The 24,231-nt window shown below is 50.7% G+C and overlaps 11 protein-coding genes across 11 annotated transcripts; 7 read left to right on the top strand and 4 right to left on the bottom strand.

Annotated features, from left to right (window-relative positions):
* The first annotated feature begins 607 nt into the window (after positions 1-607).
* Positions 608-1,868, top strand: BGZ61DRAFT_594827 (HSP20-like chaperone). Its single transcript, XM_046256869.1, has 2 exons — positions 608-1,754; positions 1,814-1,868. Exon 1 carries the CDS (start codon positions 848-850, stop codon positions 1,535-1,537), a length of 690 nt encoding a protein of 229 aa, XP_046094090.1. The 5' UTR covers positions 608-847; the 3' UTR covers positions 1,538-1,754; positions 1,814-1,868.
* A 3,740-nt stretch (positions 1,869-5,608) lies between these two features.
* BGZ61DRAFT_435321 (uncharacterized protein) lies at positions 5,609-6,159 on the top strand (the record flags this gene model as incomplete). The annotated part of the gene is made up of 2 exons (XM_046243987.1): positions 5,609-5,734; positions 5,818-6,159. Exons 1-2 carry the CDS (start codon positions 5,684-5,686, stop codon positions 6,157-6,159), a joined length of 393 nt encoding a protein of 130 aa, XP_046094089.1. The 5' UTR covers positions 5,609-5,683.
* Positions 6,160-6,627: 468 nt separating this feature from the next.
* On the top strand, positions 6,628-8,714 carry BGZ61DRAFT_468060 (uncharacterized protein). Its single transcript, XM_046247841.1, has 6 exons — positions 6,628-6,931; positions 6,999-7,547; positions 7,623-8,046; positions 8,071-8,072; positions 8,120-8,239; positions 8,296-8,714. Exons 2-6 carry the CDS (start codon positions 6,999-7,001, stop codon positions 8,671-8,673), a joined length of 1,473 nt encoding a protein of 490 aa, XP_046094088.1. The 5' UTR covers positions 6,628-6,931; the 3' UTR covers positions 8,674-8,714.
* A 692-nt stretch (positions 8,715-9,406) lies between these two features.
* BGZ61DRAFT_283477 (ankyrin repeat-containing domain protein) lies at positions 9,407-9,676 on the bottom strand (the record flags this gene model as incomplete). Its single annotated transcript, XM_046238489.1, has 1 exon — positions 9,407-9,676. A coding segment is annotated over one exon (270 nt), but the record flags the coding sequence as incomplete, so codon positions are not given.
* A 140-nt stretch (positions 9,677-9,816) lies between these two features.
* BGZ61DRAFT_500677 (putative ankyrin repeat-containing protein) lies at positions 9,817-10,784 on the bottom strand (the record flags this gene model as incomplete). Its single annotated transcript, XM_046251598.1, has 2 exons — positions 9,817-10,075; positions 10,285-10,784. 2 exons carry the CDS (start codon positions 10,782-10,784, stop codon positions 9,817-9,819), a joined length of 759 nt encoding a protein of 252 aa, XP_046094086.1.
* A 3,374-nt stretch (positions 10,785-14,158) lies between these two features.
* On the top strand, positions 14,159-15,467 carry BGZ61DRAFT_468053 (uncharacterized protein). Its single transcript, XM_046247840.1, has one exon. It carries the CDS (start codon positions 14,327-14,329, stop codon positions 15,329-15,331), a length of 1,005 nt encoding a protein of 334 aa, XP_046094085.1. The 5' UTR covers positions 14,159-14,326; the 3' UTR covers positions 15,332-15,467.
* Positions 15,468-15,993: 526 nt separating this feature from the next.
* On the top strand, positions 15,994-16,296 carry BGZ61DRAFT_318469 (uncharacterized protein; the record flags this gene model as incomplete). The annotated part of the gene is made up of 2 exons (XM_046238904.1): positions 15,994-16,074; positions 16,144-16,296. Coding segments are annotated over 2 exons (234 nt in total), but the record flags the coding sequence as incomplete, so codon positions are not given.
* A 176-nt stretch (positions 16,297-16,472) lies between these two features.
* Positions 16,473-16,703, top strand: BGZ61DRAFT_312786 (uncharacterized protein; the record flags this gene model as incomplete). Its single annotated transcript, XM_046238830.1, has 1 exon — positions 16,473-16,703. A coding segment is annotated over one exon (231 nt), but the record flags the coding sequence as incomplete, so codon positions are not given.
* Positions 16,704-17,511: 808 nt separating this feature from the next.
* BGZ61DRAFT_573535 (uncharacterized protein) lies at positions 17,512-18,090 on the bottom strand. The gene has a single exon (XM_046256132.1). The coding sequence runs from the start codon at positions 17,953-17,955 to the stop codon at positions 17,542-17,544; it is 414 nt and encodes a 137-aa protein (XP_046094082.1). The 5' UTR covers positions 17,956-18,090; the 3' UTR covers positions 17,512-17,541.
* Positions 18,091-18,628: 538 nt separating this feature from the next.
* Positions 18,629-19,171, top strand: BGZ61DRAFT_405606 (uncharacterized protein; the record flags this gene model as incomplete). Its single annotated transcript, XM_046243139.1, has 1 exon — positions 18,629-19,171. A coding segment is annotated over one exon (543 nt), but the record flags the coding sequence as incomplete, so codon positions are not given.
* Positions 19,172-21,104: 1,933 nt separating this feature from the next.
* BGZ61DRAFT_374123 (uncharacterized protein) lies at positions 21,105-23,654 on the bottom strand (the record flags this gene model as incomplete). Its single annotated transcript, XM_046242305.1, has 1 exon — positions 21,105-23,654. The coding sequence occupies one exon, from the start codon at positions 23,652-23,654 to the stop codon at positions 21,105-21,107; it is 2,550 nt and encodes an 849-aa protein (XP_046094080.1).
* Between the last annotated feature and the right edge of the window lie 577 nt (positions 23,655-24,231).

The following is a 24,231-nucleotide window of genomic DNA, read 5'->3' as shown; positions in this document are numbered from 1 at the left end:
AGAATGGGCCGCGGTGTGAATTGGAGGTTTCGGGCCCTTTACCCGAAGTATTATGACGTCAATGATGCTTCATCATCATTCTGGTTGCCGTCCATGAATGGAACGTTGAAGACCCGTCATTGAAAGTTTATGACACGATGGGGCCAACATAGGCAAGGGCATTGGCGGAGGCGGGTTGTAAATTGGAGCTCCAGGCACTCCTCGGCGTGCGGATGGGAGGGAGTCTTCCAACCCCACCACAATACCTGGAACTGACTATCTCGATACTTTCCGTAACCCTGCTTTCTGCTAAAGCCCCACACCTGGATGTACTAATAATACGTCATCTGGATATCACAGCCAAACACGTGATGTGGCCAAATTGGCACCTGCGTAACGGTTCTGATCAATCAAATGATTTCGAAATGATGTAAAATTCGCACGTGCGAATAATACAACAGTATTTCTCGAAGCTTCCAGTCTGGTTGTGCATATTGCAGCTATTTTTGGCCTGGAGTTGTTGGCAAGGGGGTACTAGGTGGCAACTGCCAGAATTTTCGACAGATGTCAGGTGGTTTCTCGCAACCACCACCGGGAATCTCAAGACGATTCATTGGTCAGTGCAAACGTCAGTATCACAACAAAACACGTCAGTATGTGTTTTTCCTGCGTGATTCTGTCTGGACTGGGTTATTCAGGTACGTTCTAGATACGCCGTTGCCAGGTTTTATGAGCTTTGCGAAGACGTAGGAACCTTCGATCTGATGTCCACTCTATCAACCGACCGAGTATAAAGCAATACATCACATCCTTATCAACTCGAATCGTTTCATCCTCCGCAACACACACAGCAAGCAACAATAATCAAATGAGCAAACTTCTTTTGTATAGCTGCAGATCAACTCTTCCTCGAACACTTTCACGAAACCTGAAGCACCTTGTTCTCAAGCCTACTATCAACCAAACACGCAAAATGGCTTTCTTCCCGCGAAGTCTCGCCGACCCCGACACCTCTTTCACTCCCCTCTTCCGTCTTCTGGACGACTTTGATAACTACTCTCGCCAGGGAGTAAGCGGCCGTCGCACTGATATGCCCAGCTGGCAGCCCAAATTTGACGTCTGCGAGACCGGGGAAGCATATGAGCTTCATGGAGAGCTCCCTGGCATCAACAAGGAGGATGTCCACATCGAGTTCACCGAGCCCCAGTCTATGCTCATCCGTGGCAGGACTGAGCGCACCTACACTGCCGGTACTCCTCCTGCAGGCCTCATCGAGGGCACTACCAGGGGCGGTGCCATTACCGAGGGTGACAAGGAGAGCAAGAAGGCCAGTGAGGCCGGCACTGAGGCTGCTGAGAAGGAAATGTCCAAGACCAAGAAGTCTGACAAGGCTAAGTACTGGCTCTCCGAGCGCAGCGTCGGCGAGTTTTCTCGCAGCTTCAACTTCCCTACTCAGGTCGATCAGGAATCGGTGACCGCAAACTTCAAGGACGGCATCCTCAAAATTCTGGTCCCGAAGGCTAAGAAGCACGAGTCAAAGCGCATCGCTATCAGTTAAGCAATCAACGGCAGCTTCCAAGCCATGACAGCTTTGCGCTATTTTCTAATCTTCTCAAGATCAAGAATGTTAACGACTGAGGTTTCTATTATAGACCGGTCTTTACTGAGATTGTCAATACATTGAATATCGACGATTTACCTTGCTTTGCTAATATGATGCTTGCGCTCTTTTATATTACAATAGCAAGATAGTAATCCACGAAATCAACGAAATGGTCCAGTTCTCTCTCTATCATAAAGAATAATGTCCCTTAATTAAACCGCTCGAGTGCAGTGCAACGACGATTCGGTCGGATCTGCAGTCCGAAGAATTTGGCATCTACATCCAGATGGCGTGCCTCACTTTCACTAAAAGTGGACTTTACGCGTCGTGATTGGCCAAGCACCCCTATATTCCTCTTTCACTTGAAAGAGAACATTTAATATTAGAGCCCTTACCCATATTGCATAACAAAGGAGGCAGGGATATTGGGCAATGAGGGGCGACTCGGGCAATATGGGAATGAGGATAACCAACTCGGGAACTGAGGCCATCTCACTGGCATAAAACTCCCTTCAAATGCCGCATTGCTTCCTCCTGCATGCAAAGGGATGCATAAGTCTAAGCTCATACGTCACGCACCGGCGAGGCAGACTTCGGGGAAGCCGATGCAGGAGACGTGAAGCTGCGGTGCATGATAATGAGAGAAAGGCGTGACTCATGACCAGGTTGCAGGCATCAGCTTGGACTGAGACTGTCCGGCTGGTCAGTTCTGCCGCCTGAAAACAAGGGCACGCATGGTCTCTACAAGTGCATTACTCTACGAAACTCAAGAGTCGTGAGAGACTCTAGAACGTTATTGGCGGTGGATGTTAATTCTACCTAATAACTTGGTCGCCCTACGTCTCGATGGAGTTCAATAGGCGGAGAATGGCCTGCAAGCTGAAGGAGGAACGGGGCCAGGTTTACGCAGTTGTTTCCAGGACGACGTTGGCAGGGAATTAGGAACAATGATGTTAGGTGGTTAACCTAGACAGCCAGGCCAGGATGTAGTTTGAATGCAGTGTTTCAACATGTGATGTCTTTTTTCTCCCTTGTTAGCTGAGTGCTTGATATGCCATCATCAAAGCTCTCAGTGAGCTTCGCCTCTAAAGCCGTAAGCTCACGAAGCAGGACCTGCAGTATGCTGAAAAGTGATTAGCTCATCTTGGTCGGCCCATGGGTTTCATCTAATAATCTCTCCTTCATGTTCGTCATCCGAAATTGCTGCATCCCGCAGAGTTGCCGACGAGAATGCGGCGTCGTCATGGTCTGGGCCAATGACTTGCTCTTGTAGTACTGGGATGTTTATGTACCTGTCACCATGTCCCGTTAACTTAGCTGGGAGTCCAGCCCCGTAATATCTTATGTAATTCACTATCAATCTAGAGGGAGTTTAGTATCCAGCGACACCCTCCTTAGCCGATTTTTTAATGTTTGCGATATAGACAAAATGTTTAGATAAGACAACAGGCTTGACACTGATAAGCTTCGCCCGGCATGATCTTATCACCAACTTCTATAAGGAACCAGAGTTAACCCATACTAAATGTTGGGGATATCTGGCCGCCTGCAGAGCCAGACTATCTTTTTTGAGAGAAAGGGGAGTCTCGCATAACAGCAATTAATATTTTCGTGTAATGATATAGGAGACGGCCAGACTGAGCTAGATCTTCTGCAAAGAGGTTAAATGGTGTGAATTGAGACTCGTGACCGTGCGTCAACATGCTCAGCACAGTGACGTGAAGTTTATCGGCAGACTCCAAGATAGAGTAGGCCGACAAGACGAAACAACCTAGCGGGGATGATATCCAAGGGACGACGGGCGATCCCTGAAGCTCCGAGTCAGGGACCATAGTACAATGCATAGAGCCTTTTAGGATAGAGAAGAGGATAGGCTGGAACTACGAACTGGGCAAGGGAGCAATTATTAGGGATACTAGGCCTTAGAGTAAAGTATTATTATCTAAAGAGTGAAACAAATAAATACAAACTGATGTCCCTGCTGATACCCTATCTAACCTCCTCCTAGACGATCTGGTGGTGGATGCTTTATTGACGAGCAGAATATCGAGGCACAGGGCTATTCCTTTCTTAGCCGACGACAGTATCATTCCACTTCCTGCGAGAGCTATCCTATGTCGTTTGTACTCCTCCTTGTGCTCGCTATAGTTGGCGGTGATTTATCGGCGACCCCAGCCTCTTTTAAAATCTGCCTATACCGGTTGCGTTCACTTTGGTAATCGTCTCGCTCGCGTGTCAACTGCTGAATCTACGCCTAAATTTGTAGCCGCTTATCCTAATGATGGAGCTGGCGGCATATATGGTTGCCCGCGGTGGTCGTGGTAGATGCGACGATCCTGAAATGCGCCGCCGATCTGGGTTGCACTCAAAGCGGAAAAAATCGATTAAGCTGTAAGCCAATCATCTATTTCCAGTTGCGCTGACCATGGAACCCTCAGGCAATGTAAACAGGACTCCGCCGCTCCAGGTCCGATGCTTAGGTAGCATACCAGCCGGAGCAAGCTTACTCTGCGAATTTGAGGGCAGCTGTGCGGAGTTTAAGTCATGAGGAGGTCCCGTCACAACCGCCAAATGCTCCAAAGGTGGTTTCACGGACAGCGTGGCGGGATCTGACGTGCCAGGATCAAAGATAAAGACGTTTCGTCGCTCCATGCTACGGTAGCCTTTTATGCTGATCAAGACAAATAGACGTCGTTGTTGTCACTAGCACAGCCTTATATAAAAGTGTTGCTGCCATCTAGAACCTTCCACAACCCCACTCCAGCTCCACCCAAACCCTCTCCACAGTGCGGGCAAGCGATTGGGCGGAGATTCGTAAAGAGGAAGGAAAAGACATCTCTCGAATTGTTACATTTCTAGAATCTTCAGTGACCACTGATCTGCCGCCATGCAAGAGGGTGTACAAGGAGTCTTTCACAAGGATTATTTGAGTCCTAAAATAGCTGTTGGATCCTTCAGGAGCCGAAAACGGCCACCGTCGTAGCCGCTCCAGAATCAGCACATCCATAATTCGCTAACTCGGGGGTGGGGACCGGGTTTTCAGAACAGCTCTTTGCTTTACGCTCTGCGCTCACTTAGGCCGGATGCTTATCGACAGGCCAACCCTCCTTTCACCAAGCATATCTGCCTCTTGTAACCAAACATCATCACCAGCAAGAAAGGAATTTATGAAACAACAGCCATTTATAGCGCCGCAACACCGCTCCAAAAGGTCAATTGGATAGTCTGGCCCACCGACTACTGAGAGTACGCTACAAATTTAAGCAAATATCTTTTAGAGAGCGCTTTTAAGTATCGACAATAGAAATAACTAACCCCTCGCGCCTTATAGGGTTAAAATCGCGCCTATTAAAGTGCTTTCTATTATTATCAAATTACAGAGTAACGTATACGATAAGCAAACTGAACAAGACTGAGTGAGAATGAAAGGCGAGAGTTGGCAAAGTAATTTTTAGCCTAGGTCAAACGGCTCAGAAATCTTGCAGCTAATGTTAGGGTCGCACTCGGTACGACAAAGGTATGATGACGATCGAATGACGATTCACTTGTAGCATTTGGTCGGGCCATTTGCTTCGAAGGCCGCCCCCTTGACTCACCTACTTGCTGTTTCCGGCCACTATTGACCGGACCCTGGTACTCCCCCGTTAAAAAAGCGATTCTACACAGGCATGATTCCTTCTTGTTGAGATAGCTGATGCGAAAGAATGTTGACGCTTGCATGTATCCTATGCATTGCACAGGGCTCCTAATAGTGCAGACCATTTAGACTATTAGTGCAGACTGCAGATCAGGGCAGGGAATACGGACGCCCGGTGTGGACGCTAAGTACGCTAGGTTGTTGGCATGGTGTTACAAAACCAGGGTACCCATGATTGTTGCTGTGCCAACCACTTTGTTTTGGATATTTCTGATCAATTCACTGGTGCGATCCGGATCAACAAGGCTCGTTTCAAGGGGCGCATCATCCTAGTCGTCAATCCACGAACGCCCGTCGTGGATTGATTATTGATCTTGGATTGTAGTCTGCACTAATAGTGTAAATGGTCTGCACTATTAGGAGCCCTGACCAGAACCAGAATCGCTATCGCCGGCGCGTCCGGTATGACCGGCACCTCGATTGTAAACGCGCTGTTGGACAAACCTGAGAAATTTGTATGTTGACATTTTGACGAATTGCTTCACTATTGGAGGCAGACGCTAGAGTTTGGAGGTTGGAATAGCTGACGTTGATGTAGGAAGTGACTGCACTAGCGCGGCCCTCTTCCGTTAGCAAGGACGAGTATGTTGAATTCGCCAAACGCGGCGTCATCATCAAGCCGGTAGAGCTTGGTGGGCCATCGGACGCACTTGTTCAAGAGCTTTTGGGCATAGACGTAGTCATCTCTTGCCTGACGTTGATCCAAATCAAGGAAGAGATGGCTCTCATCGCGGCAGCACATGAGGCCGGCGTCGGCCGCTATGTGCCCAGCTTTTTCGCACCTTGTTGCCCACCGCGAGGCGTTATGCTCGGCAGGGACATGGTGAGTTTTTGTGCCGGAGGATCTGGAACGAGTGGTCGTCGGGTCGGTGCGCCGTAGGCATTTCCTGGCAGTCTGGGTAAGCCTTATTAGGCGATCGGTTTCGTGCTAACATAACGACAAGAGGCCGTCTCTGCTCTCGTCATCGAATGTTAGCTCTACCCTGGCAGGAATTATGTCTCCGCCAGTGCCACCACCTTTTCTCCGTTTATGAAGCCAAGCTCCCCACGCTGCGGACCATGTCACCATTGTCCATTTACTATCGACCATATTGTTCGTGAGAGTCATCACTCGCGACAGACAGGTTTTGGGTCCCGGCGTCACCTACGTTGTTTCAGTCCTTCGTTCTTGGCCCAACCCTGTTGCATGAGCATCTCTTGCGAATGCTCAGTCGCTTGGACGCCGGATCCCAGACGGCTTCTGTTTCTGTCGGTCGTCTCGTTCATCTCGGGCACACGTGGTCGCAGGTGCAGGGAGCCGTTCGCTTCGCAGCTGAGTAAAGGTTCCTATCTGCATCTTAAGTGAATGAATTAATGGATTCAAGCATGTGAACATGACGTCGTCCTGCAATTCATAGGAGTTGGAAACATGGGTGGCGGAACCACACCCCAACACTATAGAGCCAATTGTAATTGACATACGTACATTGGTTGATAACCTTCCATCTGACTGTCGTCCCTGCTGGTATTATCTCTTCACATGTCAAGTCTTGATAGAACCCGCATTTTTCGGCGCGATGTGGGGTAAGTCGGCCGTCAATGGTTCCCAACAAATTGGGTTGGCCTATTTAATGGAAATACCCTCAAGACATGACTGATATGAAATCTTCTTCTTTCAAGCATCATTACCAATAGCTGAGGATAGGCTCCTCGGCTGAGGCTACTATCTGCGCATCGCCAATGGCACAATCGTCTGTCTGGAAGTACGCCTTCATACGGACATCCATATTCTTCCTGCACCTGGTGGCACCCTTCAGCATATTCTATTCGCTGGTCAGCTCGCTAGTCGACCTTCCGATCCGTATCCCCCGCATACTCGAAGTATGGCTCGTTCTCGAGACGGTATTCTACTGTGCTGTCTATCTCCCGCGCAACGCCTACCTCCAGAGGGTCGCGACTCATCCCACAACTGCGTCTCGCGAAGATCGCCGGAATCTGTTCTGGCGCTGCCACAGAAATATCCCAGATCCGGACCAGTACTTGCAGAAATGGTTCCGAAATGCGCCACCTGCGGAGATCAAGCGGGAAAACGTCAAGGACTTCTTCCGATGGGCGTTCTTGAACACTGGAGATTCTGACCTGGCACACGACGAGGAGCTGGAGGAGTACGCTGGAGAGATGGAGAAGCTGCTAGGGAGGAAGCTGGAACCCGGGCACGGCAACGTTCAGTGCCTTAGATTGACGCTTGATAAGGTCGAGATGTTACACCGCAGTTTGACTTGGTATCTGGTGAGTTTCCAGAGCAAGATACGCATGGGCTTATCCCTCAGTAGTAAGAGTCAGGTTCCTAACTTCATGCTATAGTGTGTGTTTGTCGTTGATACTATAACGTCCGCCTATATGCACTATCACTCCTTCGACTTCTACCGCACATCGTTTCTCGCTATTTTTCCTTTGCGTCCTCTCACTCTCTTATCCACGTATCGCTCCCCTGCGAAAACCCTCACGTACTGGTACCGGCCGCATATGTCTACAACGAAACTCCCCATTCTGTTCATCCACGGCATCGGCATTGGACTCTACCCATATATCAATTTCTTGGGCGATCTTAGTGCCGCGGATGCCAAGGATCCGTCGGACGGACAGGTGGGGATCATTGCCATAGAGATCATGCCTATAAGCTCCAGGATTACAGCCGAGGCACTGTTGAAAGATGAGATGTGCGAGGAGATTAATCGTATATTAAAGGCACATGGGTGGAGTAGGATTGTCCTCGTATCACACTCGTGGGTACCCCTCTCCCTTTCTCTCGATTTATGTCTAGTCATTGTCCTGTACTAATTTCTGCCCTATGAAGGTACGGAAGCGTGGTTGCTGCGCATCTCCTTCACACTCCACAGATTGCGCAGAAGATTGGACCGATTGTGTTTGTTGATCCAGTGTCTTTCCTGCTACATCTCCCTGATGTAGCATACAACTTTGTAAAGTTTTCTTTGCATCCTTGTTCGCAATCCCAACTAACCTCCTCGACACTAAGATCTGTCGGAAGCCAGCCCAGGCTAATGAACATCTGCTCTCTTACTTCGGCTCCAAGGACATGGGTGTCTCGCATACATTATTTCGCCGCTTCTTCTGGGCTGATAACGTCTTGTGGAAGGAAGACATCCAGGGGCATCGCGTGACTGTTGTGCTAGCTAGCAGCGACATAGTAATTGACACGAAAGCAATTGGGGCGTACTTGACAGGCGCAGATAATTGGATATTAGAAACTAGTCACTGGGAAGATGGAATATGGAAGGGCGATGGGCTGGACGTGCTATGGTTTCAAGATTTGGATCACGGACAAGTTTTTGATACGAGTAGTAGGAGAGGAAGGTTGGTGGATATTGTCAGGAGGTTCTGTGTTGAAAGATAACTGCATGTTAGTGCTAGGGGCCCGATGAGAGATGTTCACGTCACTAACTTGCGACACGGGGTGGGCTCAACGAAGTGGATAGCACATGAGATAGGATGTAAAAAACGGTGTGAAACGATAACTAGAAACAATACAGATCGCCTCCCTAGCTAGCAACCTCCATCTGCCCTGAAGGACCAGAGTCAAGTGCATTGACGTTTGAGGAGGGAATGTATTTAGATTTCGCCGGGTGCTTCTGAGAAATGCTTTTAGCCGAGCTTCTTGTAACAAAGTGCCTTGTTCCTGTCGAACCATTCCGTAAGAGAGACCCACACATGATTCTGTAAGCCCAACTTGGCTTGCTGACAGCACTGCTTCCAGGAGAAGCTTGTCTTTTCGTCTACTTGCCAATATCCAAATGTGTCTCAGACTGTACCAAACCTCAATATTATCGAAGAGCTACATTGAGTAACAACAGTGTAATTCTAAGGAATCCGTAGTCGCCCTCATCGCGCCTAGTTCAAGCGTAATAGTACCGCGACTCCGAGTCAAAAGGTAGTGAGGCTATTATCTATTGCATCTGATGAAGAATGGTGCATTGAGATGTGTGTGGAAGCTCTTGATTTCTAGCTAGAATGGGGCTCTAGAAAGCCTCTATATATCTATATGGTCTTGTCATCCTAGAGACCGTGATGAAGTCCTAGCTGACCTAGAGGTCCTAGCTGAATGAGATTGACTTCGGCGCTCCCGACTTCAGCAACAAATCAACTATTGAGTCGTGTCCCCTTGCTGCAGCGTATAATAGCGGTGTGAAGCCAATGTCGTCTTTCGAATTGACATTCGCTCGACTTGGCTCTAAGAATAGACCAACTATGCCACTATGCCCATACTCCGCAGCCCATGATAACGGGGTTCGCTTCAGAAATCCGTCCTGACAGTTACTATCTGCACCACTGGACTGCAAAAGTAGCTTGACGACGGATTCATGACCAAACATGGAAGCGTGGGCTAGTGGGGTTGGACTAAACGAAGGGTTGTCGTCAAATTCCTCATTCCACGGCAAGGGTGGTAGTGCCGTAGACCCTATGCATGCTGGATCAAGGCGAGCTTTATTCGCGTCCAAAATCAGCTTGGTGATGGCATCATACCCGTGCTCAGACGTGTTCAATACTGCCGTTTGCCCGTTTGTATTTTGTGCATCGATGTCGACTTCGTACGATCGAGAAGTAGCCTGACGACGGGTTCATGACCCTCTCTTGCCGCGAGGGCTAGCGGACTGTTTCCATGAGCATCTTTCAAATTCACCTTTGTTCGCCCGGACTCCAACAGGAGCCTCACGATGGACTCACGACCACGTGCTGCAGCGTATCCCATAGGAGTCATTCCATATTCATCCACCGAGTTGACGTCCACTTTTGTGAGACTTGAACTCATGAGTAGGCCAACGATGGAGTCATAACCACACTCAGCCGCGCACGATAGTGCGGTTGTCCCTCTTCATTCATTGAGTTGACGTCGACTCTGCCTGATTCCAGGAGTAGCTTCACTATCAAGACATGACCGTGGCATGCAGCTAGAGATAGTGGTGTCCATCCACTGTTGTCACTCAAGTCGGCATCTGTTTTCGCAGACGCAAGGAGCAACCTGACGACAGAAGTGTGCCCATATTGAGAAGCAAGACACAAAGGCGTTCTTCCAAATTCATAATTTCTGGAGTTGACAAGAAGGCCGTCAGACTCCATCAGCAGCCTGACAACAAACTCATGGCCCTTAGAAGCTGCCCGTGATAGTAGTGTCTGGCCTTGGCTGTCTTTGCAATTTACTTCCACCCCATCTGTAGAAACAAGCAGCTTGACCGCATTGGCATGTCCAAAGCCCGCGGCTAAGCCAAGTGCCTCGTCTAATGGTGTGGCGCCTGCGCTAATCGCCATACATGCGGTTTGAGTTTGTCCGTTCCTAGCAGCCCATGTGAGTGCTGACCCTTCCGATTTCTGAGCATTGTATTGGTAGAGAAAGTAATTGAGCATCTGATGCACCGTGCGGCTTGTGTGAGCAAGGGTATTGATACCATTTTCGGATTGAAGAAATCCTGCGATACGTAGGATCAATTGGGGTGGTAGCTGCAAAACCATCGCTAGTGACTCCAAGGGGGAGATACGTCGAAGACCTGCGTGTCTTCAATAGGCGACTTCGCCGGTGTAGGACGACGGTATCGATGCGTGGTATCAGAGGAACGATGCTGGAGGTTCCCGAGCTCGAGACCTTGTGTGTGATTGCGGTCCGATAAATGGCGCCTGCTGGTACACCCTGGAGCACGCCAAATTCCTTGAGTGGATGCCGTAACGGAACTACGACTGTCAAAAACAATGTCCATAAGTGATTGAAGAACAATGGAGCCGATTGACCAACCTTGCTCTCAGTTCACGCTGCGGTGTTCTGGCTCGACGGCGTGCAGAAAAAGGGGTGAACGAGGCGACAGTGCTCCAGTGGCGGAACCCAAGACAACGCAGCGCAATGGCAGTGAAATTGGGATGATGTCGCCACTATATATCTCGCGTGTTGCCGGACATCCCTGTCAAGAAGCTTGAACGACCGCAGCGCATGCCCAATTTGGCGAGGGCTCCACAACAAACCCCAGCCAACTGTACCAAGGGTCACGTGTAATTTTTTAGGGACCGTGTGTACAGCACCCACTGCTGTGTAGCCAGCACCCAACAGGTACTTTAAGTAACTTACTGTCAGATAAGACGCAGATGTAACACTGCTGTAATAGCGCTGGAACACTGTGGAAGATAAAAATGTGTTGAATAGTGGCAAAAGGAAGCTCCTAGAAACACCTGGAAAAGCTGACACGGATATCGCCATCAGAGATGAAATTTGCCACCTATTGCCAAATCCATATATAGCCTGCCTTGAACCCTCAAGAAACAGGGCAGGACAACAACAGAATACACACTTTCTGACACTTACTTTCTAAAGATTATACAAACAGCTGTATCAAGATCCGCTAATTTACAGCGCTAAAGCAACTAATTTTATAGCACCTTAAATTTTTTAACAAGTATCTTCACTAAATGATCATAACTGTCCACTAAACTGCAGTGGAGTACTCACTAAACTGTAGCGGATAGCTCGCTAAACTTTAGTGACATGTCCACTGAACGGTAGAGTGTGCTTTAACCGTCACAGCAAAGTAAAAGGCTTAGCGTGGCTTGACTGCATGTCCGATCGGAACCAAAGCCTCGATGGTGGTGCGAGCATTTTGCCAAGTCGTGACGTAGGCCTTGCTCCTTAGTGCTCTTTGACTTGGAGCCTAATTAGTCACTGCTCCATTCCACAAGGGGCTGTCTTGAGCAGTGCCTTCCTCTTTAGTTGCATATATTGTGATAATTCTTTGTTAGGTTATATACTGGATAATTCCAGGCTGTAATAATAAGCGAATGGCGCAGCTAACATTCTTCAATTGACCAGATTTATCCAGTGTACTAACCACTCAGGACAAAACAATCATCTAGTCTCGACATTGGTCTGCATCACCACTTGCCGCTTCCTAAAAAATTATGTGCGTACGATATATAAACCAAACTGTTGCTCCTTAGTACGCATCAAAATCGTATGTTTCAGCTTCCACTCATTCTGGAGATAGATGTTGAACGAAGCAGGCTATGTTACAAAGTGCAGTTACATGATCCAACTCTACTAGGCCCATCCCGATCCCGCATGTAATCTGTCCAAGAAATTCTCCCCCAGCTGACTACCAATCACTCATTCCTCACATTCCTTGTCATACCCAATATGAATACTACATCATATTTTAGAGATCTAATCGGAAGAATCGCAGCTCGGGGCCGAAGCCCGGTTTGAGAAACCAGGTAGAATAGTTATTTGGCTTATCGTGTATTGGTACAGGAGTGGGAACCTTATATTTTTCATAGGAGCCAACGGTATTGACTGTGTTAGATACGCGGGGTGTGGTGCAACTCTCCCTGTAAAAATTTCCCCCTCGCGGCTACTGCTAGCACTGCGTTAGGGCAGGTGTTATTTTTACAGGCCACCACCCGCAGCTTTGCAGCTAGGACCTAACAGGGTCTTAGCAGGTCACAATCCAAAGGAATTAGGAGAGTTGACCTTCTTGTGAGCTGTAGCGACAGCCAGGAGATACTGTTCTGGCACCAAACAAACCAGCCGGTTCCAGGCTCTCGCAAGGTTGGGTGCCTTGCGAGGCCCTGGATCCTGCTGGCCCTCCGCCCTACCGACGTTTGCGAGTCCGATCGACGTGATCTTCCGCGGCCCTGCCGCCTCGACAACCCTCTGCAGCTTCGGCTGCCCAGAGCCACCCGTGTGACCATGCCGCCTTGACACTCTCGGCCTCGTGCCCTCGACCTCTCGGGCTTCTGTGGCCCGACCCATTCCCTTCTGCAGCTCTGGCTGCTCGAAATTCCGGGCTTCGCGCCCTCAACTTCATCTGCGACTTTTAGCCGCCCCAACCGACCTCTGCAGCTGCGCGCTGCCCAGAGAACCTCCTTTCTTTTTGTAGCTTCGGCTGCTACCCGGACCGCCACCAGGCCCGACAACTTGTCCCACTGCTTCGAGACACCATACACAAACCGCTGGGTCAAAATGGTACAAAGCTTGCCTCGAGACCGCGGATCGAGGCAATCGCCTCCTCTGCAACAGCGTCCCAGTTGCCTTGGGTTTTCCTCCTGCGAGGGTTTTCCCTAAGAATGCACAGCTTTGGTTGCAGCTACTGGCGACCTTAGATGACATAGCCCTCCCACCCGAGGTTGTCGATGGCTACTTGATCTATCTGTGCAAGAGAATTCTTGACTGGGTGAGGGACGGTTCCGCTGACGGGATACCCTCTTGAAACAATGCGCCTTTGAGCGGATGCCATGCTGGATGAGCTAGATGGAGGCGCTGCTGCACAAGCTTTGCTAGGATCAACTGTGTTGATGTCCTGTGTGACGTGCTTTAGCGGAAACTACTGTAGGGTGGGTTACGAGTAGAAAAGTGCCTTTTGGAGGGATTGAGCATGCATATAGCTCCGAGCTAAGAGGCCTTGCAGATGGTCTGAGTAAGGTCCAATGCAGCAGCAATTGTAGATAGTTTAGCCCATCACGTCCTGTCCCCCATTAGATTAGGGGACTTTTACGGGCCTCGCGGCCCCTCGGACGAAAATTATACATACATACATACATACGCGGGGTGTATCTTGAGTGAATAAGGGGTCAATACAGTAGATTATAAAGCAAAACTGATGATTCTTATTGATCATTGTCTGCCCTGTTCTGTTGTTCTCCTCTTCTTGCTTGGTTCGGCCGGAAGTGCGTCTCTTATTCTACCCCCGCACGCCTGGGCATTCATTAGGTGCATAGATCCTTTGTACATGCATGACTGGATGGATATCTAACAACTGACTTGCACAGGGGTCTAAAGTCATGGGTTCCGTTGAAAGGCAGTAGTGGGTGGCGGGATAACCTGATTTCAGCCAGGCAATGTGGATCGACGCGCTGCCACAGCCAAAAGTTGCGACGCCCATGCCCACTTTCTTTTGCAAAGATTTCCCTCTCATCCTCTCTGGTAGTGGTTTTATTTTCCATTATCCTGCCATTTACAAACTGGTTATTTTCAACCTCGCGCAGATCTTATCAATATAACACGTGATCCGTACGACATGGATGACCCATCCTGGGCATGGCCGGCCTGGAAGTTCGACATGAAGAGAGGGGACTTATTCACCAAGCTTCACGACCAGTATAACACCTATTCATCCCCCATTCAAGACCCTGATGCCTTCCACCACGATATCTTCGAAATCTCCCACGAGGCCAACTCCGCTACCGAATTTCATCATTTGGCCAATAATCGCAGGCAACAACGCCTCCGCGAATTGAACGACGCTCTTGAATCTGCGAGTCTGGAGATCATCGCAAACCCAAGTCTTGTCAGTTCGCCTCAGTGGCAACATGCTGTCCAACTCTTTCGTACAAATTCCTTCGACTCCCTTGTTCGCTACTTCGCTTCTTACCTCCCCGCCGACCACCTTTGGCATCCGGTGTGTCATGCCTCTACTCCTGTCACCAGCAGCACTGAGCTCATGCCCCATTTACCAGACAAGGAGTATGAGCGCACCAGAACGTACGACCCCAGCGGTACAAGGTGGCGGCCCTCTCCGTTATCCTCGATACTCCCGCCCGGCTTATCCGGCACTCCAGCGAGAGACCGGCCTGTTGAGTGGAATGAATCTGTGAATACCGTGGCCCCGGCGGTGCTCTTTCCCTCTTCAGAGCCTGCGCGCTTTCCACCTCAAGAATCTAGCTCACATGTCGACCGTGGCGAAGAAATGACGCGACCTGGTGATGACACGTCGACGATGCCCGATTCCAAGACTTTAGAGACGGCGGAGTGTGGGAATGAAACTGCATATAATGAGGGAGTACGCCCTAAAGAGAGTTTACCTGCCAAACAGCTCGCCAAACAGGTCGAGTTTAGAGGCAGCCACTCGGAAAGCCAGATGAGTCGTCACCTTCATTGTCGAAGGACAGCCCAACCCATGGCCTTGACATCTTCGGCCACGGCTACACTTGCTTCAGGACCGTCGCAAACCACAATCACTTTAGCCAACTCGATTCGGCCAACCAATGGGGCTCGGGCGGGAACCAAACGAAAACGTTCTTGAGAGATAGAAATTCGCACGGAAGCTAAATCGTGTGTTCATTGAGTTGGGGATCACAAGGAGGAGAAAGATTGACTAGGTATCTTTTGACTGGATCTGGATGATTATTTTCATTTCAAACCACGGAATCTCACATCCTTCGTCAGTACTTTATACCCGTGATTCTCCCGCATGTGTTGGGGCCGTAGAGTCTCTTCAACTATATCATCAGTCTGATACCCCCTCGAATCGAGCATAAACTTTGGGCAAATCTGCTGTCCGTAAGGGCAGGAATCAGACTCGAGATGACGAATCTCGTGCGATATTCGTGATTATAGAAACGTGCCACACGGAAAAACGGAAAAGTATGTTATACTCGGTGGAAGGTAGGTGTGGGAGAAACCAGATCAGAGCTCCCCAGGTTGAAGTTCACGGTTTGTAGCATGATGGCTCCTGTTGACACGCGTAATCTGCGCCACGCATCCGCTTGCAATGCATAATCTGCTAGTATTAACCCCTCCCTTTTCCGTCACGTGTGTCTAGGATATTGCGGGGTCTTACGAAAGGATGACGACGGTCGCCTCCTGGTATGCTTAAAACGGCCTGCCTCGTCATCGCTTTCCTGTAATAATTTCTAACTCACACACGGGATTGCAGATATGGATCCCCCAAAAAAGGCCGAGCCCCCTACTGAAAAGGATAAGCGCCTCCTGCGGAGGTACGGAACGATACCAACCAGAGGAAACCTTCTCCATCACCAGTTAGAGGTAGAGAAATACTCTTAAGTACTGTTAGCCGGCCGGCTAGAATCAAGCTAATTCAGTCATCAATACCAGGGAAGAAAGTATTTCGATTCGGGTGACTTTGCCCTCTCGCAGGCTAATAAGCCCTCCAACGTCGGCTCCGTGAATACTGGCAGCGAACACCCCCTCCGGGAAAATATACCATATCCATCATCTCCCGTACCAAGCTCTAGCAACGTTGATGACGCTAGCCAGCATTTGCGAGATAAGAAGCGAGATAAGAAGGCTGGTGAGTTGATGCCAGCTAGCCACCTTGAAGAGGAGATGGCGGCTCAGGCTCAGGATGGGCATGGAGACACGAAACGAGAAAACAACGTGTAGATGCTGGCGTCTATGATATAGCAAGCCAGCCACCGTCTCGCAGCTCGACCTACCACGCCGGAATCGGCTCGCTTCAGATGTACGCCCACCACGTCACCGCGCCGACCACGGATGGGGACCGGCCAGAGTACCACATGACCCAGATTGACACTTGGGGAATGACCGGCAATATCGATACCTTTCAGCGCAGAGCTACCGCATTCAGAAACGCCAGGGACTTGGCTCAACGGCACCGAGACAACTTCGTCGAGGCTGCGAACGCCAGAGCGTCTCTAGTAGGGACGGCGGCTGCTCAAGAGAAAGAACCTCGTCACCACAACTGAGACAGCATTAGGAGGACTCGAATTCTGACGAATTTGTGGATTGTGTGGGCTACGTTGCATATCAAGACGTCTGTGATGCTAACACCGACGACTCTACCACAGCCGCGGACAGCAACGAAGCGCTTGCCCCTTCCCATTATCTCCATCCGGATGACGATTCGAAAGATCCAAGTCAAGCGTCTGTGGCGCTGGACATTAACGATCCGTCGATGAGCTTTACCACAAGCTTCACGTCGAGCTTCAACTCTCATGAGACCCGGTCTAAGCGGCAACGCAGTCCGCGTTCAAGTACCCAGGATCACACATCCAAGAGTCGAACACGTCGTAGCACAAGAGTGCAGGCGTCGCCAGACTGACTTCATGAGAAGTCACACTGCCAGGCTGGTCGAAGATGGTCTGTCAGCCAAGTTCAACCTTCAGAGACCACAAGTTAAGGGCTGATTTAGCAGTATGAACACGAAGCAAGAGATTACACGAGGGGGTCTAGGTGCTACAAACGCAACCGAACAAAGTGGGAAGGGCAGCGCATCGGAGAATGCAGACAAAGAAAAGAGAGATGCTCACAGCTTTGACGCGACAATGGTCATCACAATGTAACAATAACAGGTCCACCTCGTATATACTTAAGTACTATACTCGTTCCATCGCAATAGCTATATTAACGTTGATGACACACAGACCTCGCTCTCAATCAAGCACGGAGTACATGAGGTTGCCGGAAGATATGGAGAGTGCTTCGTAGTGGAATCCCGAGTGGCTTCGTCCTTGGCCCCGGACGCCGCCTTCCCTAATGCCTGATTCTCCCTACTGCGACTTCACCACAGGGATTGTACAGCCGGTCCATAAACCGAAACACAAAGCACCACCTTTCGTCGTCCCCAAATTGGAGTTGGACCCTGTGCTGGAGTTGAAGAACGTCTGTTGGCGTTTGGTTGACGCCGAGGAGTATCTGGATGATATTGACGCCACCAAGAAGACGCAAGATCTCGAGATCTGCGATTTCACTCCACCCATTCACACTCAGAATCACATTCTGGACGTCGGCCAGTTGTCGGCCATAAGACGTACTTAATTCTGTCACATCCTCCTGCTCGAAAGCCAAAGAATATCGCACGTCGGGTTGAAGAAAGACCAGCCAGGGTGATTGTAATGGCGCATCCGATAGAAGCTCTTCAGTGTGTGCGTCCGAGACTCTGAGCATATGGAAAGAGCAATAGGATACGCATTCTCATCAGGGAGCTGCCGGAATGAGTTTCTGGGGCTCTCTGGCCTCGAGTCTGCAGGTCTCCAGCTATGATCCGACATGAGCCAGGAAGAAATGCTACCAAACAACTGAAGCCTGGCATAGTCGTCAATGTCGCCAGTTTCTGGGTTGTGCTGGATGGTCACAATCTCGATTACGCGGGGCTCTGATACGTGAAGAACCAGTCTTGGGCCTGGTGCTTAAGACTGGCATTATATGTAACATCACGTGAGAAAGGAGACCTTATGCTCCCGTCCTCAACAGGAGACCGGTCCCTGCGGGCCCGCCAATGCCTTTCGGAACGTCCCTCGGATCCTCTGATTTACCTATGGCTCTTCGATGACGGCTCGGTATATTGATTGAGGGTATACGGCGTTAGGTGGTCCTTTGGGAGGTCAGTAAAGGACGAAGGTTTTCGTTTCGCATCACTGTGGCTTACAGCCCAGAACCTTATCTGACGTGTGCGTAGGGATTCGATACCATGGGAACTTTTAAGAAAGAACTTGACTCATCAATTCTCCTAACCCTAACAAACTTGAAAGCTTCCGAAATAGCAAATTTATATGATATCCTTATCTTTATTTCTTTGACCGACTAATCTTCCTCAGGTTGTAGTACTGAGCCACTCTCCATGGCGCCAATCGATTACTCCAAATGGGACAACATAGACACCGATTCCGAGCCACAAACCCCCACTGAGCAGGTGCCTCCAGTCGAAGCAAACCCTGCGCCTGCTCCAGCCACCTCACAGTCGGCTGCACCGGCATCGACGGCAACTCATAGCGCGTCAGGGTCCATCCAAGCCGTCATCGTCCGGTGCGACGTTGAGAGACTGAAATTCGCGCCTTGGTCCGCTACGACGATCCAGGCAGATCATCCCGTCTTCTCACTGCCCGTGCCTCCTGTCCCAGGACTCATCGACGTCCCGCTGGTCCTCTACCGCGTAGGCAGTCAGTCCGCAAACCGGGCCGACCTCGACAACCAGATCGCCACGTATCTCAATATCGACGCCGAGTCCGGGTTTGCGCCGCCGGAGTGGCGGTCATATGTCGGCACCGTGGTGGTCGCGCGCAAGGACATGAAGCCGTTGCTGCCGCACCATCTTGAGGGCGTGTGGATGTACTGCGACCACATTCTGGACCTCTTCGGTGAGGGAGAAGGCGCGCCGAGAAGGCGGAGGCGAGAAGGATCCGGACGATTGGCGGGCGGTGAGGTCGCCTTATGAGATGTAGGGGTCGTAATTTGCCCTAGGCGTGTGTCCTGAATAACAGAAACGTTGTGTCTCGCCGTTGGGCGATCTTTTGGATGGTATCTCACGCTGTCCTACGCATGGCTTTGCTGACTTTCAAATATCCGGCTCGTTTCTGCTGCTAGATCTGTCAACCTCTGCATGCCATCAACAATACTCTGGTCCAGCTTATTCCCAATGAAATCTTGGTGTCGTAGGGGACTGAGAAGCTTGATTCCTTGTAGTGTCCTACACCTGGATAGCTGCACATAGAGACTAGTAAAGTCGCATTTCGAAGGCTGACCATTTGTGATACGGTTTCCACGCAGCTCTAAGAGCACGTCCAGAAACGTTTTGCCTTGAGCTTTATAGTCAGTAAGGGCAAATGCAGGGACAACCGGCAATCCCCGCCGCGAGCATTTCCCCGACAGGAACCTGTAGTGGGAGTTGGCTGGATCGAGGGTATGCGTGATAGGTCGGATGAGCACGGTGCCGGTTGGGAGGGCCGGGATCACTAAATCCTTAGTCTCTTGCGACTCTAACAGTATGCCAAGTGGCGGACCAAAGTGGATGGTAACGTCGTCCGCAAGATGGTAGCCCGGGGATTTCGGATCGGGAATGACGTCCGCAGCGGTAAACTCCGCCCCGTTCACAACTTTCAATCCGGTGTATGTATTTTTGTTGACAACTACAGGCATCCCCTGGGCGTAGAAGAAGACCCCAGCGATCTTGCAGTTGGAGTTGTCGCCTTGTTCGATGGTCTGGGCCACCTCCTGCTGGGATAACGCCCGACTGCGCCAAGCGTGGGTTGAGACGAAGACCGAGATATGTCTCCTGTGAAAGCGGGCCCAGTCGAACACGGCTTCCGTGTTGAGGCTCCATCGGTTACGGTTGAGCGGTGTTATAGCGCGCAAGCCATCTTTGAAGGTGATTTGGGAGCGGTCCACGAGTTTGGTGTTGAGTAGGTCAAGGTCTTCCATTGTCTGGGTTCCAGCCCGTATTCTGTCCAAAAGGGCGCCTAGTTGTGGATCGTCTCGGGCGCGGACTTGTTCCTCAAGGAGAATAACAGTCTTGAACAATAGCCACAGACTGTGGCCGCGGTGGTGAGAAATAGTTGCCTGTCCTAGGGAGGCCGTATAAGCGAGATCCACCATTCGGTCCACCAGGAGGCTTGTTTCTAGCACGGGGGCAAACTGATAGAAATCCCCCATCAAGAGAACAACGGGAATACTGCCAAATAGCTTATCGGGGCCGTCGCGGAGGGCCTGAAGATGGCAGCTAGCATTAAACAGAGTGGCCCCCCCGAGCATGCTCACTTCGTCGATCACGAGAGCCAACTTCTGCTTCCACATCCATTTCTTTGCTTCCGAGAATGTTGGAGGCTATTTTTTGTTGTAAGAACGGTGGGTGTCTAGTCCTAAGGCGGAGTGAAGTGTGGTGCCGCCGATCTGGGCGGCAGCACTGCCTGATGTACCGGTAATATGGAGGTGATGCGGGTGACCTCTGGCAGTGAACACGTCCCGCAAGGCATCGACAATCCTCGATTTTCCAGTACCACCTGGACCTCCGACATACTGAAGATGTTGGCCGGCGGAGTCAGGGTTGGCGATATACTTGTCCAAGAAGCGGCACACAAGTTGTAGTGCCATGCTCTGCAGATCGTTGAGCGAATAGCTGGAGGCGGCAAGAAGTCCTAGCTCTACGAATCCTCTAGTGGGACCAACCTCAACAAACATCCGAGGATTTTGTGTGACCGGGTATTCATGTTGTATCGGAATGGGAATTTCTATGTCACACTGCCGAGCAAGCAGATCGTCGATGTCGGCGTCACCAATGGAGTTTGTACCACCTTGGAGGCCGCCCTCCATCTATTTTTTGGCTATTTTTCTTTCAAGACGAACATGCCCCCAAACCATCCATACGCCCGGCCAAGCCTCCGTCCATACCGTCTTGCAACCTCAAAGGCCAACTTTCCCTTAGGATGGGGTTCATGGAAGTGAATACTTCGCTCAACATCTAAATTCGTCGGGGAGAACTGCCAAACAGACCCATATAACTTCTCAACCTTGAAACCGGCCGAGATCATCGCGTGAAGAAAATCTTTCCATGGGACTTCAGCAGGCGTTGATGTCATCGTCGGGTTGAAAAAGAGGGTACGAAAAACCTTTAGTGCACGGGAGTCAACCGGGAAGCTGCTTTGGGTGTCGCCAGGGCTATGTCCAGTCGTTGTCGAAGCTTCAGTGGAATCGATCTGTGGTTTGGATGTCGTTCCTCTTGTCTTTACTTTCACTTTAGGCTCAATGGGAGGAGAGAGGTGACTCCTCGTGATTTTTCCAGCACTGACCTGTGAAAGACCGGAAAACAGAGTAGAGAATGGCTCAATCAGCGCATCTGAATCGGGATCTGAGACTTGTTCCTCTTTGACCTTCACTGTCGGTTCAATCCACTCTGGGGTTCTCCGCAACATGCGGGGCTGTGAAAGGAGGCGTTGGATGGATGAGCCGTCCAAGTTGATTTCAGCAGCATACATGACTCGATCAGCTTGGATCCAGACCTTGTCTAGATTGAGCTCGGCTAGTCGCAGGGCGTCCACATTTTCCCTCGTTCGGCGCTTGCTAATGGGATAAGTGAACTTCCCTGGAGACGGCTCACCCAATTTCGCGACGATGATCAGATTTTGTTCCCTTAGCGCAGCAAGGATCTGTCCCCAGGGCTTGGTTGCCTGGGTAAAGCTGTTCTCAATATCATCCTCCCAGTCTACAGCGGCGTTTTCAAAGTTTTGAGCCCATGGCTGATAGAGGTTCAGTTGCCTCAAGCATTGAGCGATGATGGAAATGTCACCAATCACTCGCATGACGTAGCCAGACACAAGCTCTTGCGCTGGTGGCTCTGCTCGAAGCAGTCGCTCTAGCTCGTCTACTACCAACGGCAGGCCGGCGAAGAAGAGGTCTTTATCATCTTCCCACAATGTACGAAGGAGCCAGATAAGGCGACCCTCGACTTTAGTCATCTTTTGCCCGGGCTTGGATTTGATTGCAATTTTTGTCGAATTGATGTCATCGCTAGGTTCGCGCACGTAGAACTTGCGCATCGGCGGCGAGGCTACGACGACGACTTTCAGGAGATTGAGAGGCCCCTTTGCACCCTGGTTGAGGTAGTAGCGGAACTTGAGCAGGGCAAGTAGATAATCCTTTGGCAAGTCTTTTGAGGGAGATATTGTCGTCGCATACTTTTGCTGAAGCAATTGTAGTTCTCGTGTCTGTCGATGCAGTTCAGAGAAGAGTTCAAGTGCCAGATAAGCATCTGTGAGGACATTTCCGATGACGCGTGCCCAAAGGATGGTGTCACAATTTCTTCTGGTAGTAGGGTGGGGGTGGCCCAAGGTATCCTTCATCATCTCTTGTCGATGGTCCCTCGTCTCCAGAAGCTGCTGAGCGAAGTATGACGGATCTTCCCGGAGAGTCCACAGATGATCCTCTGCAGCTGACGCTCTGGCCCCAAGAAGCGATTCAATTCGGCTAAGGTCGAGCTGTGCCGGAAGCCGGTATGGTGCTTCTGCCGCTATTACTGCTAGGGACTCAAACCTAAGCGACTCGCTTTCTGACTTCATTGGCGGCGCTGGTTGAATGGGAAATGAGTCGCTCGTCATGATATCAGCCGGGATATCGTGGAGCAGCTCCTGGCAGCACTCGACAAGAAACCCCAAGAGTCGTTCTTGGGCCTGTAAAACTACGAGACCCTCACCCGGAATATATTGCTTTCGGGTATGCATCCACTCGAAGGCATCCTCATGATCCTCCCATGCCAATAGCTTGCCGTATTCTTCTGCGGAGTCCGCACCGTTGAGGACCATGATGTGTTCATTGAGAAATATCGGAACTATGGCTCTGGACACCTTGCCTAGGTGCATTGCGTCGTTGTCGGCGCCGGCGAAAGCGGAGGGAGGGTTATGACCTCTAGCGTTGAGTAACAATAGTAGTAGTCTTGTCTGTGAAAGATCTTCCTGATTGATGTAGGGCCACATAAAACTATCAGCATGCTGAGTGCCTCTTTCTCGCTGCTCTGGTGACTCTTTGGTGAAAGCCTCGAAATCAGGGCGGTGCGAGGTTGGCATATCTGGCCAGGCTTTGAGGAGAATCCGAAGTCTCTGTTGTCGGGTCTTCTTGGTCCATCGCTTTTGAATGGTCTCTTCGTGACGCGCGAGTATCTTAACCAAAATTTCGTAACTGGAAAAAAGGTTTCTTAACCTTTGTGTTGCCTCTCGACGGACCGCAGCGGGAGAGAGAGAGGTTGGAATAGGCCCGCCCATGGCTGCCATAAAGCTGGCTGGGTCGTCCCAATCAATATTACCAAGATCGGCATCGTCACCATCGGAATCATCGTACTTTGGATGGAATGGATCGAATTGATGATTTGTTTGACGCTCCATCTTTTCCTTTCGGTTAACGCGATGAAGGGCCAAATAGATGATGGTATCCACAGCGCCGCGGAGCCGTCGCTGATCCCACAGCGGCGCCGCGGCGAGGCGTGGCGCCCACCGGCTGATCCAGGCCCCCCGCGCGCCTGCGGCGCCCGGCCAATGGTATCCCGGTATATCCACATCGGGCCCCCCGCGCTGGCCACCCGGATGACCGTGGATATTCGCGAATATCCATGCTCCCTCGCTGATCGGCCCCTATAACTTCAGGGAGCTCCAGGGGCCTCCAGCGCCCTCCAGAGCCTCCGGGGCACCTGGGGTGCCCCGGTCCTGCTGATCTGGCGCTGGAAGGCGCTGGAAGGCCGGCCCGGCCTGAAGATGATTTATATATCTCTGCAGACCCCAGGCCCGTCTAGGCTGGCCTATTCTCTCTGAAGACCTCGTATGCGATGGATTGCATCAGCTGCCGCCTCTTTAATTGATATCCGACTATGACGACGAGAAAACGGGCTGGGAGGAAGAAGGCGGCGGCTGTAGCTGACTCGATAACCGTCAGGACCAGCACTGCAATGACTACTGCGACCGGGGC

Source organism: Ilyonectria robusta (genome assembly GCF_021365365.1).
Source record: "Ilyonectria robusta strain PMI_751 chromosome Unknown BGZ61scaffold_67, whole genome shotgun sequence".
NCBI lineage: Eukaryota > Fungi > Ascomycota > Sordariomycetes > Hypocreales > Nectriaceae > Ilyonectria > Ilyonectria robusta.
The sequence above is the reverse complement of the archived record's forward strand: the minus strand, read 5'-3'. Positions and strand labels throughout refer to the sequence as shown.

What these genes read in the sequence shown, in the direction of transcription:
- BGZ61DRAFT_594827 (XM_046256869.1), top strand. Translation starts at nt 848, where the DNA reads ATGAGCAAACTTCTTTTGTATAGCTGCAGATCAACTCTTCCTCGAACA.
- BGZ61DRAFT_468060 (XM_046247841.1), top strand. Translation starts at nt 6,999, where the DNA reads ATGGCACAATCGTCTGTCTGGAAGTACGCCTTCATACGGACATCCATA. An exon ending in GCAGTTTGACTTGGTATCTG is followed by an intron (nt 7,548 to 7,622) that starts GTGAGTTTCCAG and finishes TTCATGCTATAG; the next exon opens with TGTGTGTTTGTCGTTGATAC. An exon ending in CTGATGTAGCATACAACTTT is followed by an intron (nt 8,240 to 8,295) that starts GTAAAGTTTTCT and finishes CTCGACACTAAG; the next exon opens with ATCTGTCGGAAGCCAGCCCA.
- BGZ61DRAFT_468053 (XM_046247840.1), top strand. Translation starts at nt 14,327, where the DNA reads ATGGATGACCCATCCTGGGCATGGCCGGCCTGGAAGTTCGACATGAAG.
- BGZ61DRAFT_573535 (XM_046256132.1), bottom strand. Translation starts at nt 17,955, where the DNA reads ATGCTCAGAGTCTCGGACGCACACACTGAAGAGCTTCTATCGGATGCG.